Source organism: Microcaecilia unicolor, chromosome 5, assembly GCF_901765095.1.
Source record: "Microcaecilia unicolor chromosome 5, aMicUni1.1, whole genome shotgun sequence".
Taxonomy (NCBI): domain Eukaryota; kingdom Metazoa; phylum Chordata; class Amphibia; order Gymnophiona; family Siphonopidae; genus Microcaecilia; species Microcaecilia unicolor.
In genome coordinates this window covers 360,100,999-360,125,535 of record NC_044035.1, presented here as the reverse complement: position 1 = coordinate 360,125,535, position 24,537 = coordinate 360,100,999, and the positions used below count along the sequence as shown (strand labels likewise).

At 48.4% G+C, this 24,537-nt stretch overlaps 1 protein-coding gene across 4 annotated transcripts in view; it reads left to right on the top strand.

The window, feature by feature from the left end:
• Nucleotides 1–24,537, top strand: part of TERF2 (telomeric repeat binding factor 2) — a 90,952-nt gene that overhangs the window by 55,202 nt on the left and 11,213 nt on the right. For all 4 annotated transcript variants that reach the window (XM_030204655.1, XM_030204657.1, XM_030204659.1 and 1 more), the window contains 2 exons: nucleotides 11,635–11,781; nucleotides 12,293–12,429. In XM_030204655.1, the coding sequence (XP_030060515.1) occupies nucleotides 11,635–11,781; nucleotides 12,293–12,429 (284 nt within the window). The remainder of the gene's footprint in view (nucleotides 1–11,634; nucleotides 11,782–12,292; nucleotides 12,430–24,537) is intronic.

The window sequence follows — 24,537 nt, the reverse complement described above, 5'->3', positions numbered from 1 at the left end:
TGCGGATTAATACTTTTCAAATATTTGAACGTCTGTATCATATCACCCCTGTTTCTCCTTTCTTCTAGAGTATACATGTTCAGGTCATCAAGTCTCTCCTCATACATCTTGTAACGCAAATCCCTTACCATTCTCGTAGCTTTTCTTTGCACCGCTTCAATTTTTTTACATCCTTCGCAAGGTACGGCCTCCAAAACCGACCACTAATTGTGTTCAGTTTTGAACACAATACTCTAGGTGGGGCCTCACCAACGACTTATACAGGGGCATCAACACCTCCTTTCTTCTTCTGGTCACACCTCTCTCTATACAGCCTAACAACCTTCTAGCTACGGCCACCGCCTTGTCACACTGTTTCGTCGCCTTCAAATCTTCAGATACTATCACCCCAAGATCCCTCTCCCCGTCCGTACCTATCAGATTCTCCCCGCCTAACACATACATCTCCCGAGGATTTCTATTCCCTAAGTGCATCACTTTGCATTTCTTCGCATTGAATTTAAACATCATTCCTCCTCCGCAGTGTCCCAGCATCTGCCCGCCCATCAATAAACCCTGTCCCTCCTTAGTGCACCTCACAGACATCTCCGGCGCCTGCAGTGATTCATTATTGCTGCCTGCTCCAGCCCTGTAGACTTCCATCGGCTGGGTCCCGCCTTCACTGATGTCATTTCCTGTTTCCTGTCTGGCGGGACCCGGCCAATGGAAAGGCTCGTGCTAAGCAACTGAGATCTGAAGCTTGGAGCAAACACCCAAGTGCTGTAATGAATTCAGCTGAGGGAAAATAAAATGTTTAAGCTAAAAATAAAGAGGAACCTCAGTTGTAAGCACACCAGATCTTTCTTGTATACCTCCATGAATGTCGGGAGGGTAATCAAAGGTTTCTTATAAGTTTTTTTTTTTTTTTTTTTGCGTAATTCTCAATTCCTGTTTGGTTATCTTATTCTTTTTCATAAGGGTCTTCTTGCCAATATACTACTTCATGTGATCGGTAGTGGTCAGACCAAATTAGGGGTGACCAGCCTCTATCCTTATTTGGGTTTTAGACTTGAAGTTATCGTAAGTTTATAGAATTCTCCTTTTGACTTCTTTCCACTTCCCTGGAGGGCAGTAGCAAACAGTACATTGTAAGCTACCTGGTAGTGAAGCATTTCTGATCTTTCATGATAATAATTCTAAGCAGGATGACTGATAATTCACCTCAATCTGAATGTTAAAAAAACCTTTTATATATTATTGCCACCCCGCTTACAAAAATGTTAAAAACAATTGAACCTTGAGACACACCACTGGTAATATCCCCTCTTTCTCCGAGGACAAGCAGGCTGCTTGTTCTCACTGATGGGTGACGTCCACGGCAGCCCCAGGATCGGAAAATCTTCCTAGCAACAGAAGTTTGCTAGCTCTCGCGAGATCCGCATGCATTTCGCATGCGCGCCGTCTTCCCGCCCACTTCTAGTGTGCTCCTCAGTCTCTCTTTTTCCGCGGTCAGAACGGACATGTATCATTCATTCGCGGCCCCAGAGAGGCCCCCGTTGCGTTCTTCGCGCGGTTTTTTCGTGCCTTTCGGCTAGTTTCTTCCTCTCCTCTCGTGTGTTTACAAAAAAAAAAACCTTTTGTTTCCTTTACTTCGTCGAAGTTTTCTGGTAAGTTTCCTTTCTTTTCCGAGCGCGGCCTGTTTCACCGCCCGTCCGGGTCTTTTCCCTTTTTTGGTGCCCCCTTTTTCAGCATCATAGCGTTTGACCTCGCCGGTGCGATTTTTCCGACCATGTCATCGAAGCCTGCCAGTGGCTTCAAAAAGTGCACGTGGTGCCACTGGGCGATCTCGCTAATTGATAGAAACGTGTCGTGTCTTCAGTGTCTCGGGGCTGGTCATCGCCCGAACGCCTGTACTTTGTGCCTCCAGTTAAAAAAGAGGACCCAGGCGGCGAGATTGGCTCAATGGAACATCCTGTTCGGAGCCTCGTCCGGTCTTTCGACGTCGACAGAGCCAGTGGTACCGAGGTCATCGCCGGTATCGATGTCTGCATCGGAGGGAGCATCGACGTCCGGAGTGCAGGTGATGGCTGTCCAGAGGTCCTGCGCTGGTAGCAGTGAGCTATCAAGTGGGTCTCCACCTGCCTCAAGGGCTCCTGCGGTGCAGGCCCCCCGGGACCGACCACCTTCGGACCCGGCCCCGAGGAGACGTTTGGATTCCATGTCTTCCTCGTCGGTACCTCGATGCCGTGCTTCGCGCGAAGGTGAAGAAGCACCGTCATTGGTCACCTTCCCGTCACGGTACCGAGAGCTCCAGGACACCGAAGGACTCGGTACCCGTGAAGCGTCGACACCGGGAGGACCACTCGCCCTCCTTGCAAGAGGTGTCGATGCGCTGTGCTCCAGACAGCCCGGTACCGCCTCCGCGCCCCAGACAGATTCGCAGCTCGTCGCCGGTACCGGACCCACTGTCTTGCTCGGCAGCTACTCTGGACGAGCGCCTCAGAGCCATACTTCCAGAGATTCTGGAATGGCTGCTGCGACCTTCTGCTCCGGGACCGCCGGTGCCTGCGCTGGCGGTACCGTCAAATCACGTGGCAGTTGGCTCTCTGCCCGTGGTGCGGACTGCGATGCCAGTACCACTTGCGGCACCGGTGTCTGCTGCCACCCAGGAGGACTCCCCACCGACGTCACTGGAGGGAACTTCATCGCCGCCGGCACGGGAGTCTTCTTCTCGGCACCGCCGTAGGGGACCGGGTTCCTCTGCATCGAGACGGGCTCGGCTTTGGACTGAAGTTCATGAACTTGTGTCCGATACCAATGGTGAGGCCTCGTGGGAGGCAGAGGAAGACACCAGGTATTTCTCTGACGAGGAGACTTGTGGCCTTGCTTCCGATCCCACCCCTTCACCAGAGAGAAAGCTTTCTCCCTCTGAGAGTCTGTCTTTCTCATCCTTTGTCCGGGAAATGTCTACAGCCATTCCCTTCCCAGTGGTTACTGAGGATGAGCCCAGGGCTGAGATGTTCGAGGTCCTGGACTATCCTTCACCACCTAAGGAGTCGTCCACTGTTCCCCTTCATAATGTCCTGAAGCAGACATTGATGGCGAACTGGACGAAACCGTTAAGTAACCCGCACATTCCTCTACGACCCTCCAGACCGGTCAAGACGCGTGGGTTATGTCCTCCTACCAGCAGAGGGAGACTGAGAAACACTGAGCTTTTGAATACTGTATATATAACCTGTGCAGTACATCCACTAGCCAGTATTTTCTCAGTCTCAGCAGAGGTAGATGGACAGCCTGTGCAGTCTTCAATAGTCTGGTGAGGTAGCTGGATTATACGGTTAAGGGATTTATTCTCTGATTGCCAAATTTAATGTGTTTTCACTATTCCCTGTACGTGGTTTAAAAAAAAAAAAAAAAAAAAAAGTAAGTGCTTCGGGGCCCTGGGTCCAGTGGGGCCCAGTTTTTCCCCCCTGGGGTGTCACACCTGTGTTCAGGTCCCTCCCCCTGTGCTGCTCTCCTTGGAGACCCTGGCAGCTTTGTGCCTCGGCTGCTTTTCTAATATTGTAGCCTTGAGAGCCCCTCACTTCTCAGCTGCCAAAATTTGGGTGATGTCTCTTTAAGAGCTATCTGAAGCTGTTTCTGCATAGGAACGGACGGCAGGTCCGTTCCCTGTTTGTAGCGAGTGAGAGCAGTGCGAGTGCTTGTGCTGGGGAAGCGGTGAGTGAAAAGTTTCTTTTGGCGCCGTTTTGCACAGCGTGTTGGGAGCTTCGGGGTCATGGCAGGCAAACTCCTTCGCTGTCGCGCGTGCTCGCGCCGAGGAGTAGAAGCTCCGGGAGGTCAGTGCCGGTTGTGCGGCGAACCGAAGCAGGCCTCGCCGATGGCGGCACCCCCGGTATTGAGCGCGGAGGTCCCGGCGAGTTCGGGGGTGTTGGGGGCGGCAGGAGCGTCGGCAGGGACGGTTTCGGCGAATTTAGTTTTGGCGGGAACGGCCGCCATTTTGGATTCCGCGCGTCCCGCGGAATCAGCTGTTTTTGGCCCTGCTGCTCCCGGATCGGCTCCAAAAGGGGGGCCTGAGGGTACAGGAGGCGTTGGTTTTCCGCCGGATTTTGTTTGGACCCTCTATCAAGCCTGGAAGGCGGGACCCACTCCTTTAGGGGAGGGGCCTAGTTCGGCAGTGTCTAAGAGGCCTCGTTTTGAGTGGGACGACGAGGAGGGATTCTCTCCTGTAGGCTCTGAAGGTGCTTTTAGTGATGTAGGGGACCCTGAGGGGTTTGAGGGTCCTCAGGATCCGGAGTTGGTGGTTCCTGGGGAGGACCCCTCCGTAGTGCGGATTTTTCACAGGGAGGAGCTTGCGGAGCTCATTGAGCAGGTCTCTTCAACCCTTAAGTTTGAGCAGCCAGAAGCGGCTTTGGGGGAGGCTAGACAGGTGGACCCCTTGGTTAAGGGGATTCAGAGGCAGGCTAGGTCTTTTCCCATGAATAAGGACATCCGGGATATGGTGTTTCAAGAGTGGCATTCGCCGGATTCTCCCTGTAAAGTGTCTAAAGCAATGTCTAGACTGTACCCGCTCCCACAGGAGGATAGAGATTCCTTTAAGGCACCCACAGTAGATGCGGTGGTGACAGCAGTTACAAAAGCCACGGCTATTCCGGTGGACGGGGGGACTGCTCTCCGGGATCCCCAGGATAGGAGGCTTGAGTCCTTCCTCAAGCGGAGTTTCGATTTGTCGGCCCTGGCCCTGCAGGCCTCGGTTTGTGGGGGGGCTGGTTGCGCGGGCGTGTTTCCGATGGGCCGAGAAGCTGCTTGATGATTCAGTGGAGGTTGGGACCTCCGGTGTGCAGGAATTAGCCAAATTGGAAATGGGATCGTCCTTTTTGTCGGACGCGCTGTATGATTTGCTCCGTGCCTCGGCCAAGAATATGGCTATGCTGGTGGGGGCACGTAGAGCACTGTGGTTGCGAGGTTGGGTCGCAGATGCGGCTTCCAAAGCCAAGCTTTGTTCGCTTCCTTTTAAGGGGTCCATGCTTTTTGGTGAGGATTTGGATAAGTTGGTGCGCGGGCTCAGTGATACCAAGGCCCCTCGCCTTCCGGATTTTCGTCCTAAGGCGGCTTTCAGGGGTACTTCCTCCCGAGGTCGGTTTAAGGAGGCTCGCCGGTATAGGCCCGGGAGGACTAGTGGTCCCTTTAGAGGTCGGTTCTTTCAGCGCACTCAGTCCTTTCGGGGCAATCGGCGCGGAGGGCGTGATTTTCCCGCAGGAGGACAGGCGTCGGGGCGTAATTCGCAATGAAGGTGTGCGGGCCCAGGCTCTGGTTCGGGTAGGGGCTCGGCTGAGTCTGTTTTACCAGGACTGGGCCCAAATCACTTCGGATCATTGGGTTCTCGAGGTGGTGCGAGACGGATACGCTCTGGAGTTCGACGGCCCGCCTCCCGAAAGGTTTCTGGAGTCTCCTTGTCATTCGAGGCTCAAGCGGGCAGCGGTGCGGGACACTCTGGCTCGTTTGATCAGTCTGGGGGCGGTGGTCCCTGTTCCCCCCGCTCAGCGCCGCTTGGGCTGCTATTCAATCTATTTTGTGGTCCCGAAGAAGGAGGATGCCTTTCGGCCTATACTAGATCTGAAGGCGGTCAATGCAGCTCTCAGAGTCCCCTCTTTTCGCATGGAGACATTGAGGTCGGTCATTGTCGCGGTGCAGGAAGGGGAGTTTCTCACGTCTTTGGATTTGACGGAGGCTTATTTGCACATCCCCATTCGGGCCGCTCATCAGCGATTTCTGCGCTTTGCGGTTTTAGGAAAGCATTTTCAGTTTTGTGCTCTGCCTTTCGGATTAGCAACGGCTCCTCGGACATTTTCCAAGATCATGGTTGTAGTGGCGGCGGCCTTGCGGAAGCAGGGTATTCTGGTGCACCCGTACCTGGACGATTGGTTGATTCGGGCCAAGTCCCAGTCGGAGAGCGAGGTGTCTACTGCTCGGGTGGTGCAGTTTCTTCAGTCTCTGGGCTGGGTAGTGAACTTCGCCAAGAGTCACCTGGTGCCGTCGCAGTCGCTGGAGTATCTGGGAGTTCGTTTCGATACCAGAACCGGTCGAGTCTTCCTGCCGGGCCCTCGGATTTGCAAGTTGCAGGGTCAGATTCGTCTGTTCCTGTCGGAGGCGGCTCCGACGGCCCGGGAGTATCTACAAGTCCTAGGGTTGATGGCGGCCACCATAGAGGTAGTTCCGTGGGCCCGGGCGCACATGCGGCAGTTGCAGTCAGCTCTTCTCAGTCGGTGGTCACCCCTGTCGCAGGAGTTGGACGTACGTCTTCAGTTGCCGGTAAGCCCACGCCTCAGTCTCCGGTGGTGGCTAAACCCAGGAAATCTGGACACGGGAATGCCGTTGGAGGCTCCACAGTGGGTGGTCCTCGTCACAGACGCCAGTCTTCAGGGCTGGGGGGCCCATTGTCTCGGTCAGGTAGCTCAAGGTCGTTGGTCCCAGGTAGAAGCTCAGTGGTCCATCAATCGTTTGGAAACTCGGGCCATTCGACTGGCGCTTCTGGCGTTTCAGAGTGTGCTGTTGCGGAAAGCAGTCCGGGTGTTCTGCGACAACGCCACCGCCGTGGCTTATGTCAACCGTCAGGGGGGCACAAAGAGTCAGGCGGTCGCGGAGGAGGCGGCGCTGTTGTGTCAGTGGGCGGAGGTTCATCTTCTAGCGCTCTCCGCGGCACATGTGGCTGGAGTAGACAACGTGGAGGCAGATTACCTAAGCAGGCATGCTCTAGACCCAGGAGAATGGGCGCTTCATCGGGCGGTGTTCAATCGCATTGTGTCGGTCTGGGGACTTCCCGTGATGGATCTCATGGCAACAGCCCGCAATACTCACGTTCAGAGGTTTTTCAGTCGACGGAGGGATCCGCGAGCGGAAGGCATAGACGCGCTCCTGATGGTTTGGCCGCAGGAGTTGCTGTATGTGTTTCCTCCATGGCCGTTGGTCGGTCGAGTGGTTCAGCGCATTGCTCGGCATCACGGTCAAGTGATTTTGGTAGCCCCGAATTGGCCGCGTCGGCCGTGGTACGGAGATCTGGTTCGGTTGGCAGTAGCGGACCCTCTGCCGTTGTCAGAGTCAGTGGTGTTGTGTCAGGGACCGATAGTTATGCCGGATCCGGCTCGGTTCTCGCTTACGGCCTGGCTCTTGAGAGGCACAGGTTAAGGAAGAAAGGTTTTTCGCCCAGAGTTATCGAGACGATGTTGAGTTCGCGTAGGCAGTCCACTTCGTTGGCGTATGTCCGGGTCTGGAGAGTATTTGAGCATTGGTGTGCGGGTAGACAAATTCTTCCCTTTCGAGCGTCGGTGACAGATGTCTTGGAGTTTTTGCAGGATGGTATGGACAGGGGTCTGGCCTTGTCTTCTTTGAAGGTACAGGTGGCAGCTTTGTCGTGTTTTCGTGGAAAGATCCAGGGGAAGTCGTTAGCTTCTAGTCCGGATGTGGTTCGATTTTTGAAGGGTGTTAAGTTACTGCGGCCGCCCCGGCGGCGGATGGTGCCTCCGTGGGATTTGAATCTCGTACTGGATGCTTTGGTGAGGCCGCCGTTTGAGCCCTTGGTTTCTGTTTCGGATAAGGATCTGTCCCTAAAGACTGTGTTCTTGGTGGCTATTACTTCAGCCCGGCGGGTGTCAGAACTTCAGGCTTTGTCTTGTAGAGAACCCTTTTTGTCCTTTTCCAAGGAGAAGGTTTAGTTGCGCCCGGTGCCGTCCTTTGTGCCCAAGGTGGTTTCAGAGTTCCATGTGAATCAAGTTATTTCCTTGCCAGTCTTGGGTGATTCTGCGGGGGATGCGGAACAGCGTCGACTGGCCAAGTTAGATGTGCGAAGAGTCTTGCGCTGTTATATCTCCAGAACTCGGCACTATAGACTGTCTGATCGCTTGTTCGTTCTCCATGGTGGTGCAAGAAAGGGTGCGGCAGCTTCCAAAGCTACAATAGCTAGGTGGTTGAAAGAGTCAATTGCGTCGGCGTATTTGCTGAAGGGCCGCGTGGTCCCTAAGGAATTTTCGGCTCATTCTACCAGGGGAATGGCGACCTCCTGGGCGGAGAGTAGTATGATTCCGCCGTTAGATATTTGTCGAGCGGCGGTTTGGTCGTCATTGCATTCGTTTGTTAAGCATTACAGGATTGATGTGCATGCCAAGGACGAGGCAGGCTTTGGGGCTGCAGTGTTGACCTCTGGCCTTCGTGGTTCCCGCCCTTAGGATGTTTACTGCTTTGGTACTTCCCACGCGTCTTGACCGGTCTGGAGGGTCGTAGAGGAAGGTGAAATTAGATCTTACCTGCTAATTTTCTTTCCTCTAGACCCTCCAGACCGGTCAAGGCCCGCCCTGTCTGTACTTTAGGCCAGGAGGTTTTGTTTGGTCTGGTCTCTTTGTTGTTCTATCTTGGCAGCTGTTGAGTGTGGTTTCTATGTTTCAGACTTTTGTTGGTCTGAGTCTGGTTAGGTGTGACCGTGTTTGAGAGTCCACCTGTGGAAGCACACACAATAAAAAGGGCACAATGAAAGATATGAAGAAAGTGTCCAGTTGGCAGTGACCACGTACAGGGTTGTTAGTTGTAGTTGCTGTTTTGGTTTCTCTGCTTTGTCAGGGTTATACTGGCTAGTGGATGTACTGCACAGGTTATATATACAGTATTCAAAAGCTCAGTGTTTCTCAGTCTCCCTCTGCTGGTAGGAGGACATAACCCACGCGTCTTGACCGGTCTGGAGGGTCTAGAGGAAAGAAAATTAGCAGGTAAGATCTAATTTCACCTTCCCAAAAAGGTTGAGTCCCAGTATCGAGTCCATGGGGGCTCGGAGTTGATGAAGACTCAGTTGCCTCATGATTCTGGAGTTGTGGACTCGGCTCTCAAGAAAGTCAAGAGTAGTAGAGATTACACCTCGGCGCCCCCGGGCCGTGAATCTAAGACTCTAGACTCTTTTGGGAGGAAGGCCTACCATTCTGCTATGCTCGTGTCCAAGATCCAATCTACACGAGCATCCACATGCGGAACAATGTGCAGCAGTTGGCGGACTTGGTCGATAAGCTCCCGTCGGAGCAGGCCAAGCCTTTTCAGGAGGTGGTCAGGCAGCTGAAGGTGTGTAGGAAATTCCTGTCCAGGGGTGCCTATGATACTTTTGATGTAGCATCCAGGGCCACTGCTCAGGGTATAGTGATGCGCAGACTCTCATGGCTGCATGCCTCTGACCTGGAGAATAGAGTCCAGCAGCGGATGCTCCTTGCCAGGGGGATAATATTTTTGATGAGCGCGTCAAACAGGTGGTAGAACAGCTCCATCAGCGGGACACCGCATTCGACAAGCTCTCTCACCGGACGCCTTCAGCATCTACCTCTTCTGGTAGACGTTTTTATGGGGGGAAGGAGGAATGCTCCTTACACTTATGGTAAGCGTAGGTACAATCCACCTGCCCGCCAGCCTGCTCAGGCTAAACCCCAGCACGCTCGTTCTCGTCAACAGCGTGCGCCTCCACAGGCCCCTGCGGCTCCCCAGCAAAAGCAAGGGACAGGCTTTTGACTGGCTCCTGGTGAGCATACAGTATCTAGCCAGAAAAAAATTACTAAGTATGACAGGCAGAAATAAGTTGGTGAAAAACAAAAGCAAAACCATTCCACATTCACGCTACAGTGTCCTTGCATATTCCTCTCATGTGTAACTTCTGAAGGGAGGGGGCCAGTGCAAAAGAGAGGAGCTGTCTCAGTAGTAGATCGGTCACACGGTGAGTCCAGAAACAAAGGAAAACAACTCCCTAGTTTGGACATGCATACAAGAGCTATGCTTACTGCACAGCTCTTGTGCACATTCACCAGGCACGCTCCTCCCCCTGACACAAGCATGCATGTGATTTGAGTAGCAGTAGAGCTGTGCATTAGGGAGCTGTTTTTCTGCACTGTTCTACAGCACTGTTCAGGTGGTGTTCGCTACAGTGCAGGAGCTGTGAGAATTGGCTCCTCAGGCTTTGCAATTTTTTTTAATCTGTATTCATTATGAACATCCTGAAGAACTTTAGGGATGAATAGCTTTAGGATTCTAGATGATTTTAATGTCAGCCTTTGTTGAAGACAGTTGGTTTTCTGGCCCTGTTCAGTCTAAACCGGTCAAAGTAGGTTGGAAAGTGAGCTTAAATCATTTATCCCTTCCAAAGTTTTATACATTAATGGGTTAATATTGAGCTGGCGGTAGTCAGTGTTCTCTTTAAATGCTGGCCGCCAGTGCAAAACTGAACCTGAATATTCAGTGCCACACTAATATTTGGAGCTTATCTGGGTACCAGGGATACTTGGATAAGTGATTGGATAATGTTGGAGCAGGTTTTTTGCTGTCTTAACCTTATTACTCAATTAGCGTGTTGAATATTTACAGCTAACTGAGTAATTTCTGGCACTAACTGGATGGTGCTGCTGAAAATCCAGGAATGATCAGCTCAGCGTAATTTAACCAGACTGAGCCTCTTCTGCCCAATTAAATTGTTCTAAGTATCTCTCTTGTACAAAAACTATGAAAAATGTACTTGCATTCTGTTCTCATTAAATACCTGTAATCTTTATAAGAGACCTGTAATCTCCGCATCCTGGAGGGATGGAGATGCGGGATTACTCCGTCCCTTCTGCCTCGCATCACCTTATGCCTGGAACAGACTTCCCGAGCCCATACGCCATGCGCCCTCCCTGCCCATTTTCAATTCCTTACTCAAAGCCCATCTCTTCTCCCTTGCTTTTGGCGCCTAACCGCCTTCCCCATTCATGATACCTACACTGACTACATAGTTTTTACCTTTAGATTGTAAGCTCTCTTGAGCAGGGACTGTCCTTCCCCATGTTTAAACTTGTACAGCGCTGCGTAACCCTGGTAGCGCTATAGAAATGCTAAGTAGTAGTAGTAGTAGTTCTTAGTCATGTTTTTTCGAAACATGTGAGTCCTACTCGCTCTACTCCACTGATAAGCAGCTGGAAACCAGGGTGGAGACAACCTTGACCCAATCTTAGCTTGTTTTTCATATTTATTTTATTTAGATTTTGCTCCCACCTTTTTCAGTAGTAGCTCAAGGTGAGTTACATTCAGGTACTCTGGATATTTCTCTGTCCCAGGAGGGCTCACAATCTAAGTTTGTACCTGAGGCAATGGAGGGTTAAGTGACTTGCCCAAGATCACAAGGAGCAGCAGTGGGATTTGAACCATCCACCTCTGGATTGCAAGACCGGTGCTCTAACCACTAGGCCACTCCTCCACTTCATAGGTGTTGGTAACCTGCATAGAGTGGCAGTTTAGAGCTGGCCACCACTGGGCAGACTGAATGGCCATGACAGTTTTTATCTGCCCTACTGTGGAAAAAATTCTGTGACAAGAAGATTTATATCAGATTTCCATTCAAGTAATTCCTTTAATTATCTCTGTAATTTGCACTGCCATTTTCCAACATACATTTTGTTCCTTCACAAGTCTATTCAGGATCAAGTTTGTCTTCATCCTTGTGTGTGTGTTGTGGTCCTGCAGAAGATCAACAGAGATGTGCTGTGAGGGAACTCTTCAGACAGCAAATGTTTCAGATATGTAGAAGCTTTCTGCTGGTGAAGAGACATGAGAAATCCTGTGCCGTGTTTGAAATGTAGACTTTTGTTTTCCTTTCTATCCCAGAAGCTGAGGACTCTCTTGATGGCGGTTATCTCTGAGAAGAACACAACTCATCCCATGGTCCAGAACTTCTGCTATGAGACGGTTAAGCAGAAGACTTTCCAGCTCTTTGACGGCCTGATTGACATCACAGAGCCCTTCCTTCTCTCTGTGTGTATCTGCTTCAATCACAGCCCACGGCTTTTCAAGAGGAATAGTGTTAGATAGGATATGGGTAGAAAAACTTGATTATTTCAAAATGCTGTATCATTTCATTCTGGTACCGGAATCAGATGCACCTTTTTAGGCTCTACCTTTTCGTACCTTGTCGGATGAGAGTGGAAGCTGTTAGTAGAGGTGTCCTGGGTTCCCAAATTCTCCTCTCTTGCCCTTATTGTTAGGCTGTATTATTTAAATAGCAGACTATAGAGCTTCTAAACAGCTCTGTTCCCTCATTTCCCTTGTTTCTCCAGGAATATTTCTGTACTTAAGAGCCACTGTAATATAGGGAAGAATTAGACTCCAGAGCAGCTTGTATTTGTTCTGGGTAATCCCACCGGGTAAGGAAGCATGCAGGCCCTAAATGAAGTTTTTGTGGGAGAGATTCGTGCTTAGATGAGCACTCCAGCACTGCAAAATTACCTTAAAGATTTAGTAATTCTCCTCTGTTCTCCTTTTCTAGGCAGCCAAAAAAGTTTTTCTCCCAGAAGGATTTACTGAGAAATTAGAGAAATCCAACAAACGAATTGTGTGTGACCAGAATCCAAGAGTAGAACCAGAAACGATGTCTATGGACGAACAGGACCAAGAAGCCAGGAGGTGAGGAATGGCAGTCACTCAAGAGTGTGTCTTTAGAGCTCCAGCCCAATGGAGGTCACATAACATGTCGAGTTCTGACTGGGAATTTTTTCTTATTACTCCTGTTACTCTTCAGTTACAGCTGGTCTTCATTAGCATTTCAGGACCGATGTCTGTCTGTCTGTCAGAGACTGTCACACTAGCAGTGGTGACCCTGAGACAGATTTGTAAAGGACTTTCTTGCACACAGAAACTTTCCCAGAGGTGGAGTGCATCTTTATGTTTATTAAAATATTTAATATACTGCTTAGCGGTTTACAATAATTTAAAAAAAAAAAAAAAAGTCAAATATTAGAAAAAACTCCTATAAAAATAGTAAAAGTGTATCCAATCATCCAAGACTTAATTCTCGCATAAAAATAATGAAACAAGAAAATTTAACCTAACCTACATGGAGTGGCCTAGTGGTTAGGGTTGTGGACTTTGGTCCTGGGGAACTGAGGAACTGAGTTCGATTCCCACTTCAGGCACAGGCAGCTCCTTGTGACTCTGGGCAAGTCACTTAACCCTCCATTGCCCCATGTAAGCCGCATTGAGCCTGCCATGAGTGGGAAAGCGCAGGGTACAAATGTAACAAAAATAAAATAGATACTATTGGAGATTCTACATGGAATGTTGCTACTATTGGACATTCTACATGGAATGTTGCTACTATTGGAGATTCTACATGGAATGTTGCTATTCCACTAGCAACATTCCAGGCTGCGCAGGCTTCTGTTTCTGTGAGTCTGACGTCCTGCACGTACGTGCAGGACGTCAGACTCACAGAAGCAGAAGCCTGCGCGGCCACATTGGTGATCTGCAAGGGCCGACTTCTACATGGAATGTTGCTAGTGGAATAGCAACATTCCATGTAGAATCTCAAATAGTAGCAACAGTGGAGGAGTGGCCTAGTGGTTAGGGTGGTGGACTTTGGTCCTGGGGAACTGAGGAACTGAGTTCGATTCCCACTTCAGGCACAGGCAGCTCCTTGTGACTCTGGGCAAGTCACTTAACCCTCCATTGCCCCATGTAAGCCGCATTGAGCCTGCCATGAGTGGGAAAGCGCAGGGTACAAATGTAACAAAAATAAAATAGATACTATTGGAGATTCTACATGGAATGTTGCTACTATTGGACATTCTACATGGAATGTTGCTACTATTGGAGATTCTACATGGAATGTTGCTATTCCACTAGCAACATTCCAGGCTGCGCAGGCTTCTGTTTCTGTGAGTCTGACGTCCTGCACGTACGTGCAGGACGTCAGACTCACAGAAGCAGAAGCCTGCGCGGCCACATTGGTGATCTGCAAGGGCCGACTTCTACATGGAATGTTGCTAGTGGAATAGCAACATTCCATGTAGAATCTCAAATAGTAGCAACAGTGGAGGAGTGGCCTAGTGGTTAGGGTGGTGGACTTTGGTCCTGGGGAACTGAGGAACTGAGTTCGATTCCCGGCACAGGCAGCTCCTTGTGACTCTGGGCAAGTCACTTAACCCTCCATTGCCTGCCACATAGAGCCTGCCATGAGTGGGAAAGCGTGGGGTACAAATGTAACAAAAAAAAAAAAAAATCTGGTTAAATCAGAACCCCTCAACTTGGCAGATGAAAAGCTGTTTCAAAAAAAAAAAAAATGCCTTTAATTTTCATTTAAATTGCCTTAAAATTTCTATTTTCTGTAACTCAATAGGGAGTCCATTCCAAAGTTCCGGGGCTCTTTTAAAGATAAATAATTTTACTGCACAATCCCTCGTAGTGGTCATGCCACAGAGGTATGCAGAACAACCATTCTGTGATCCCCTAGTGACCTTAGAGATCTACTAGGAAACATAGGGAACAGCCAACAATGACAAATACAGTGATGTCAACTCAACACTGTATAACGTTTTTAAATCAATACGGTACCTTATGAGGAGCCAATGATATTTAATAAATAATGGAGTAACCTGGTCCCTATAATGTGCCTTCCCTAATAACTGGATGGCTGCGTTTTGATGCATCTGAAATCTCTTCAACTGAGCGACTGGTAGCCCTGCATACACTAAATTCCCATAATCTAATTTAAACATTAAAAAAGCATGAATCAAAGAATGAAATGCTGCTTCATCCATCAAGTTATGAACTATTGAAAATTGCCGAAGCACTCAAAATCCCTTTTTATAGTACTGACATGAATCAAAATAAACTCTTAGGTACTTAAAAGTATCCACCAGCTTTACTTCTGCCCCCCCTAGTTCCAAAGACAGTTTATGTACTGCAACTTGGAAGCTGCAGTACACGGTGGGACTCTGTTGGTGCAAATGCCAAAGCTTAATTCTCCACAAAAAGGAAATGGAGCTGAGGGAGGGGCAGGGGGGACAGGATCTGTGCTCCAGCCTCACCCCTTCCTTCCTTTTCCCTGTGGGCTGCCTGCAGAAAAAGAATAGTTACTTACCTGTAACAGTGGTTCTCCATGGACAGTAGATCATCTAACCACACAGTTGAAGTGAGTCCCCAGTGACGTCACCGATCTGGCTGTTCCAAAGCACAGAAAACTCAAAAGAGCTCTCTGCACATGTCCCTGTCGTCCTGCAATTGGCAGCCACTATATATACCGCACACTCAGCCTTCCTGCTTCAGTTATAAGGTCTGTGCCAGAGCTGGTGGTGGGGAGGCGGGGATAGTGCTCGGCAGACTTATACTGTCTGTGCCAGAGCCGGTGGTGGGAGGCGGGGCTGGTGGTTGGGAGGCGGGGATAGTGTTGGGCAGACTTATACGGTCTGTGCCAGAGCCGGTGGTGGGAGGCAGGGATAGTGCTGGGCAGACTTATACGGTCTGTGCCAGAGTCGGTGGTGGGAGGCAGGGCTGGTGGTTGGGAGGTGGGGATAGTGCTGGGCAGACTTATACGGTCTGTGCCAGAGCCAGTGGTGGGAGGCAGGGATAGTGCTGGGCAGACTTATACGGTCTGTGCCAGAGCCGGTGGTGGGAGGCAGGGATAGTGCTGGGCAGACTTATACGGTCTGTGCCCTGAAGAGCACAGGTACAAATCAAAGTAGGATATACACAAAAATTAGCACATATGAGTTATCTTGTTGGGCAGACTGGATGGACCGTGCAGGTCTTTTTCTGCCGTCATCTGCTATGTTACTATGTATGTTAGTTAATTAAAAAGCTGGCAGAACTTTGGGTGGGAGGATGGGTCTGTGTGGCTAGAAGATCTACTGTCCACGGAGAACCACCGTTACAGGTAAGTAACTATTCTCTCTCCATGGGCAGTGATAATCTAGCCACACAGTTGAAGACTCTCAAGCTATAACGGGGAACAGTCTGTAGAAGAATACCAAACGTGAAATTGTAGTCGTAGTAGGACTGTTTCCTGGAAATGGGGGAGGTGGCGAGTTGACACCTCAGATTAACCAAAATAAAACATTTGTTGGAAACAGTCTGCTGAAGAGGCATCTATTTTTTTGCAAAATGAACAAAAATGGTCATATGCCTGCTGTACAGTTGTATAGTCCTACTACTACTACTTATTTCTATAGCGCTACAAAGCAAACGTAGCGCTGTACACCATACATAGAAGACAGTCCCTGCTCAAAGAGCTTACAATCTAGATAAGACAGGTAAACAGAACAATTAAGGGTAAGGGAATAAAGAGGTGAAGATAAAAGGACAGGGCAAGTGAGCAGTGGTTAGGAGTCAAAAGCAGTAGTAAAGAGGTGGGCTTTAAGTTTGGACTTGAAAACGGCCAGAGACGGGGCTAGACGTACGGGCTCGGGAAGTCTATTCCAGGCATGAGGTGCAGCAAGATAAAAGGAACGGAGTCTGGAATTAGCAGTAGAGGAGAAGGGGACAGATAAGAGAAATTTATCAACAGAACGGACTGCCCGAGGGGGGGGGGGGGGCGTAGGGAGAGACAAGAGTGGAGAGGTGCTGGGGAGCAGCAGAGTGAATGCATTTATAGGTCAGTAAGAGAAGTTTGAACTGAATGCAGAAACGGATAGGGAGCCAGTGAAGTGACTTAAGGAGAGGGCTAATGTGGGCATAGCGACTTTGGCGGAAAATGAGTTGCGCAGCAGAGTTTTGGACTGATTGAAGAGGAGAGAGATGGCTATGTGGGAGGCCGGTGAGGAGTAGGTTACAATAATGAAGACGAGAGGTGATAAGAGTTTGGATAAGGGTTCTGGTAGAGTGCTCAGAGATGAATAGTAAGAACTGTCATTCTCAATACAGTTCATCATATGTGTGTCATGACATGTAAGGTCTGAAAAGAGAGAGAATATCTATTTCACTGCTAGTAGAAAAACATGCCAGACACGGCCAAATAAGAGAAAAGGCACTTTGTGAGACAATAGGTCAAAGGATTTAGTGGGAGCAATGTAGATGAAAAGGTTCAGCTTTGTAAGGAAGGAACATTAAAAATTGGAGTTAAACATTCCTCCAGAGAGGAAATAGGAAGTACTCTTGGAGAGACAAGTAAAGTACTCAATAGGGGAGATATATGCAACTGGTGAGGTTCAGACTGACTACTATATAGAAGAAAAATAATCATTAAAATCTTGAATTAAGCAACCAAGTGATGAAGTTTTGATGTGCAACTAAAGCGGTACATCAAACCTGTGAAGAATAAATGACATCAATTGGGTTGTTGGAATGAGATTGAGTACCATTTCAAGGGAAATGGTTGACAGTAAGGTATGAAAATTAACACTAATTACTGTTTTTGAGTTGAGGATCCAGTAATACTATTCATATATATCTGTACTGTTTATATACAGATTTTCACTGTTTAATGAAAGGAATCTGATGGTAGATAATTCCTAAACTCTTAGAGGCTAGGTGAGCAGACTGGTGCGGGTGGTAGTTTTGCACATCTTGATGAGCCAACTTGAAGGAAAAGCCGTGATAATTGTCCTGAAGAAAAAGATTTATAGAGGTCTAACAGTACTTTCTAAAGATGAGTGGTAAAATTAAAGAGTGAATGTCTTGATGAGATTGCAATTTTTTTTTTTTTAAACAAAAGAAACTAGCAGATTGTTGAGAACTTAGATAGATTCTTTTCAGAGTAAGAGAGCGTAAGTGCTTCTCCGCTGATTGGCATCTTGGCAAACTAATTGTTTAACGTTATGAAAGCACAAAGAGCTAAAGGAAAAATCCCTGAGTGTTAAAGGAGTAATGCTTTGCATTTACTCTCACATCTAATTAACCTGTAATGTGCAAAATGTTCTCGTTGAGAAGTGCCTGTGATTAGTGAGATGTAACGACACTAAAAGCTGAACAAAATAAATAAATGTATTGTTATATTGCCTAGATGACTCGCAATCCTAGTGATCATATGATGTGAAAAGGTACTGTAAACGTGGCCCATGCTACTTGAGGTGCCATGGGAACTGTCATGTGAAGCTGTGTCCAGGGAGATCAAGAAGTAAAGTTTCTAGTGACCAAATCACTGTAGAAGGACAGTGGTTGAAATATGTATCCTAAAGAGTGAAAATCGTATTTAAAGGAACATGCTAATAATATGATTGCTCTTATACTGGTTGCAAAAGGAACTGCCAATATTTATGAGAAAATTTAGTCTTTAAGATAGGTACAGTTCCTATCCGTAACCTCCGTTCACAGGATAAATCCCTCCTCTCAGTACCCTTCTCCACCACCGCCAACTCCAGGCTCCGCTCATTCTGCCTCGCCTCACCCTATGCTTGGAACAACCTTCCTGAACCCTTACGCCAAGCCCCCTCCCTGCCCGTCTTCAAGTCTTTGCTTAAAGCCCACCTCTTCAATGCTGCGTTCGGCACCTAACCCTTACCGTTCAGTGAATCCAGACTGCCCCTATCGGACCGACCGTTCACTTGTCTATTAGATTGTAAGCTCTTTGAGCAGGGACTGTCTCTCTTTGTTAAATTGTACAGCGCTGCGTAACCCTAGTAGCGCTCTAGAAATGTTAAGTAGTAGTAGTACAGTGATCTTGAAGACTTAAAAAGGTATCTGTAAAAGATTGGCCTAAAATTTAACCAACAGCTATAATCTGGAAAAAAAAACAGAGTGCACTGTGAAAAAAGAGTTTGTCAAAAACAGAAGACCAAAATTGTGCTCTGATGTCCAACATGTGTTCAAGAACAAAGGGTAACTTTTGTATGGAATAGAGTTTGTCGAACTCATCAGCTGCCATAGATAGAGAACTCCACACTGCTAGCAGATGTGTACAGTATACTGAAGTCGGTATTTAGTTGGTAGTGTTGATTGAGTCTTAAACAATATAGAAGACGGGCTCCTTCAGGGAGATGTGTAAAGTATCAGCTGTCCAATATACTGTTAATCAGTAGGTGCTGGAGAAGACTCCTGTAGTCCTGAGTGCTAAGTGGAAAAACAGAGGAATATGGGAAGATAGTTGCTAACATGGGGAAAAATATCTGTAACACAGTCTGTGTTAGTTGGCTTTGTTGTAGAAAGAAAGTGCCATAAGAATGGTGTGATGAACCTGAAGTATGCCATCAGATGACTTTGCTATCGAAGATGTAAGTAAGATGACTATACTCTGTATTCAATCGAGAGGCTGTAATTATAACCAGTTGGTAAACCAAAAGAAGAGGAATCCCCTGTGGTAGAGGTTGCTGTTAGTAGGTATAAACTACTAGACAAGTATGGATTTTAAAATATATCTGGAGAAAGCCTGAGACTGTGTAAGCAATCAAGGCTGTAGTTGAAGGAATGATTAGAAATAGAAAAAAAACCCAGCTCTTGAAGATAAGAGAATTGGGAGCTGAAAAGAGGAACTAATCTGTCAACCCTTAGAATGCTCTGGTTTTATAAAGTATAGAAATACCAAGTTATAGAAGAGTTGAATGTGTTATCGATGTACTATTGAAAATGAAAAACGGCTTGTAGCTGTTGGGCATAGTCTATGTTGAAAAGTTCACCTGCCTCGGGGTGGTGCTTGTTTTGTTAGTGCTCTGAGGTTATTGTGCTTGAGAAATTCCTCCCGACTTGATAATTTTCAAGAGTCATGCATACTAACAGAAACAGTTAATAAAGTACCGAATGGCACTCTGGCTATATAGTGATTTCCTAGCGACCCCACATGGGGGAGAGAGAGAGTAGAAAAATGGCACCAATGATCTGTGAATTCATCAGGGATTTCTTCGATAGCTCAGATGCTCGTTTGTCTATGTTGAAGTGGAAAACCAAACTTCTCAGTCAGTAATTACACTGAGATGGAGATTTTGGGAATCGATTGGTTCCTAAATGTAATGCATGAGCTATGTGCCTAAGTATAGGAAACTCTGGTCAAACAGGAAAAATCGAAGATAGTCGGTATGCTAATTTGATACCAGGAGCAAATTGTTAGGCTGAAGGAGAGAAGCGGGATCCTTCTAAGCAGGTGCACCTGCTACATGACGGCATGACCACTAACTACTGATGTCATGTTGAAGAATGCAAACGAAAACTTGGATCTGTATGGAGAAAGAAAGGACAGAACTGCAAGAGGAGACTCTTGCCTATCCCCGCTATTTCCATCTTTAATAGATATAAGTGATCCTGAGAAGATTGAAAGTAAGGTCAGGAAGAAGGACTTGTCTTACCAAGTCATGGGATTAGTGCTGTGCACCTACTGCACATGTGCTGATAGTGTCTGCTCCGAAGTCAGTCTGAAGTAAGATCGCCAAATGGATTCTGGTGACCTGCTCCTGAAGTTGTGGTTGCATGCTCTTGCTAGAGTCATGCTTATTGATATGAGCAATAGGGTGATATGAACGATGTCTGAACACTAATGCTAGAAATTGAATTAGTAATAGTAATGGTGACAGTATATATAGACCACACGCTCTACTACTAATGGTCCTAGCATGTATGGGTTTGGCATCAAAGGGTCAGGTGTAGACAGGTTCAGCATTGAAAGATTCGGCATCGAAATCTCCCACTAGATGCCGACCAGTTCCTCCCTTTGTCTGAACAAGTCCTTGATGGTGTTGTGCAAGTTGGCATCAGAATTGGGTTGGTTCCAAACTTGCTCTAGATGTTGTAAGGAGCTCGGCATCAAGGCTTCTCGAAAGGGAGATAACAGAGCTGAGTATTGCAACATTGGTGTAAGGAAGGTTTGTCTTGTTGCGCTTTGTTGTCGGCATAGTGCAGGAAGGTGTTTGGCATCGAGGAAAAAGCCTTGTAGGAGTTGATAGTGACCTCTGCACCTGCTTAAGTGTGGTGCATATTGGTGTTGGCTGCAGCACTGGGATTGAATTTGCCTTTTGTACAGGTGGTCTGGAGCCTGATCTCCGAGCACATAGGATGGGGGAGAGCAGGCAACAGACTTCATTTTTCTGGAGTATGCAGTGATGGAGAACAACCTTAGTTATCAAGTGAAGGGGCAGGCAGTGCATGGTCAATGCCGTTGTGGTGTGGTGCTGATAACACCTCCTGAATTGTATCGGCACCAAGGAGTTCCTGCACCACATCAAATGCAGAGACCTGATCCCCAGTCACTGAGGCAAGAGGGAGAGCAGTAATGTTGGCTGTATAGTTGACATTTTTTTAAGTAACAATGTAAAGTAGTTAACTGAAAAAATAACTATATTAAAAATAAAAGTATAAGGAAGACAAAATAATAGACTGATTCTTGAAGGAACAAAGGCAATGCGGGTTCTATTGCAATTGAGGAAGAAGTAAAACAAGCGGGAAGGCTGAGGATGTGGTGTATATATAATGGTTGTCAATGGCAGGAAGAGAGGGACGTGCACAGAGAGCCTCTTTTTGAGTGTTCTGTGCTTTGGAACAGCTGGGTCAGTGACGTCGCTGGGGAGTCACTTCAACTGTGTGGCTAGATCATGGCGAACCCTTGCTGCTCTGGATTCTGAAAAGTAGTGGAACTGCATTTTTAGGCTGTACCTCTAGGAATTAAGCCCTGGCTTCAGATATATTTATATGGCACAGAATTGATTGGGGCAGCTAAGCTTTGCCGATAGAGCCAGGTGGGAACATGTCTAGAAGTCTCTGGAAAGCAGCTGTGCCATGTGAATGTCTTATTCTACTGTTGAAATAAATTTCATTGTAATTCCATTTTCTCCGAGGACAAGCAGGCTGCTTGTTCTCACATGTGGGTCGGCATCCACAGCGGCCCAGGAAACGGCAAAATTTTCTACAGCAAAATTTTAAAAGTTTTGCCAGAGCCTTCTGGTGCGCGCATCGCACATGCGCAGACAACTTCCTGCCTGTCGTGTGAGCGTTCCCGCTCAGTTTTGTCTTCTCCACGGTGAGGTGAAGAGGTTTTTCCCTGTTCGCTTCGCTGGCCCAGGAAAGAGAGTTGACGATTCTTTTTATTTTTCTTGTTTTATTTCTTTAGTTATTCGTTCTTTAAAAAAAAACAAAAAACTTTATTTTTTCCTTAGTTTTTGGCACTTTCTAAGTTTTCTTTCTTTTCGATGCAGCCGGGTTTTTCCCCTTTTGTGCCCTTTACTTTTTTGACACGATTGCGTCGTTTAATTTCGCCGAAGCCATTTTTCCTTCCATGTCATCGAAGACACCCAGCGGCTTCAAACGTTTTACTCGGTGCAATCGAACCATCTCAGGTACCGATACCCACGCTTGGAGTATCCAGTTCCTTGGGCCCGACCATAGCCCAGCCGCTTGCAGTCTGTGTCTTCGCATGAAGAAACGGACCCAAGCGTCTCGAGAAGCCCAACGAGAGAAGCCTTTTGGGGCTCGGTCCGGTCCTTCGACATCGACATTGAGGGACGCATCAACGTCTGGAACGAAGGTAATGGCTGCGGAACGTCCAATTCGTGCTGGGAGCAGTGAGGCGTTGAGTGGGTCTCCACCTGTCTCGAGGCCTCCTGTTGTGCAGGCCCCCCGGGACCGACCTTTGTCAGACCCAGCCCTGAGGAGACGTGAGGATTCCATGTCTTTCTCATCGGTACCGAGGAGTCTCGATGATGGGCGTCGAGTGAAGGCGAAGAAGCACCGTCATCATTCTCCTTCGACACACGGTGCCGGGGGCATCGAGGGAATCGGCACCTGAGAAGCGTCGGCGCCGAGAGGATCGCTCACCCTCTATTCAGGAGGTGCCGATGCGGCGGTCTTCTGGCAGCCCGGTACCTGGTCCCAAGCCTGAACAGATTCTGCCACCGGCTCCTATACCGACCCCGCAGCCTTGTCTGACGGCGGCTCTTGATGAGCGCATCAGGGCCCTGCTTCCAGAGCTTCTGGAAGGATTGCTGCGCCAGTCTGCTTTGGTGTCGGGGGTGCTTGCGCCTTCCGTACCGTCTGCTGCAGCGGCATCTGGCCCTTCGCCTGTGGTGAGGTCCCCGACCTCGGTGCCGGCTGCCACCCAGGTCGACTCCCCTTCGACGTTGGTGGAGGAAGCTGTACACATTAATTGATTTGATTTGCTTACTTTATTTTTGTCTATTAGATTGTAAGCTCTTTGAGCAGGGACTTTCTTTCTTCTATGTTTGTGCAGCGCTGCGTATGCCTTGTAGCGCTATAGAAATGCTAAATAGTAGTAGTAGTAGTAGAAGCTTCACCAGAGTCTAGGATGTCGACTTCTCAGCACCGCCATCGAGGACGTCGTTCCTCAGCGTCAAGGCAGGCTGAATTTTGGACTGCTCTGAAGGATGTCTTGTCCAATACTGAAGATGAGCTTTCGTGCGACGAAGAGGATCCCAGGTACTTTTCTTCTGATGAGTCCTATAGGATTCCTTCTGAACCTTCTCCTCCACTAGAAAGGAGACATTCTGCACTGGAGAGACTATCCTTCACCTCCTTTGTCTGGGAAATGGCTGCGGCTATTCCCTTCCCTATGGAGGTTGAGGATGAGCCCAGGGCTGAGATGCTAGAGGTCCTGGATTATCCTTCTCCCCCTAGAGAGGCTGCAACGGCTCCTTTGCATAATGTACTCAAGGAGGTCCTTATGTGAAACTGGTCGTTCCCTCTGTCTAATCCGGTGATCCCGAAAAAGACAATCCCTGTATTGGATCCACGGGGAGCCTGGATTGATGAGGTCTCTGCTGCCTCACAATTCCATGGTGGTGGACTCCGCTCTCAGAAGAGCCAAGAGTACTAGGGACTATGCCTCGGTGCCCTCAGGCAGAGAATCTAGAACCTTGGACTCTTTTGGGAGAAAGGCATATCAGGCCGCTATGCTCGCTACCAAAATCCAGACATACCAGCACTTCACAAGCATCCACTTGCGGAACTCGGTGAGGCAATTGTCTAGCTTGGTTGATGCACTCCCTCCGGAGCAGGCCAAGCCTTTTTGCCAAGTGGTTGGGCAGCAGAAGTCGTGTCGAAAATTCCTGACCAGGGGTACGTTCGACACTTTTGATGTAGCATCCAGGATCGCTGCTCAGGGTATAGTGATGCGCAGATTCTCATGGCTGCATGTCTCTGACCTGCATCATTCGGTCCAGCAGCGGATGGCGGATGTTCCTTGCCAGGGGGATAACCTTTTTGGTGAGAAAGTAGAGGATCTGGTTGACCAGCTCAAGAAGCACAATGATGCTATGGATTCTCTCTCCCGCTGGGCATCTTCTGCTACTACTAAAACATCTAGGAGGTTTTTTGGAGGGAAGAGGAGTGCTCCCTGTTCCTATGCTAGGCGTAGGTACACTCCTGCTTCTCAGCAGCCTACCCAGGCTCAGTCTCAGTGCGCTCGTTCTCGTCAACAGCGTGCGCCTAAGGCCACTGCGGCTCCCCAGCAAAAGCAAGGGGAAGGCTTTTGACTGGCTCCAGTTCAGCATAGCCTCAGTAAACGTGTCCGTACTGGACGACTTGCCGGTTGGGGGTAGGTTAATGTTTTTTCACCAAAGGTGGCCTCTTATAACCTCCGGCCGGTGGGTTCTTCAAATTCTCCGGTTAGGATACACCCTCAATCTGGAATCCAAGCCTCCAAATTGCCCACCAGGAGCTCAGTCCTTCAGCTCCCAGCACAAGCAGGTACTTGCAGAGGAACTCTCCGCCCTTCTGCAGGCCCAAGTGGTCGAACCCGTTCCACCAGGGGAAGAAGGGCTGGGATTCTATTCCAGGTACTTCCTTGTGCAAAAGAAAACGGGGGATGCGTCCCATCCTAGACCTAAGGGCCCTGAACAAATTTCTTGTCAGAGAAAAGTTTTGGAT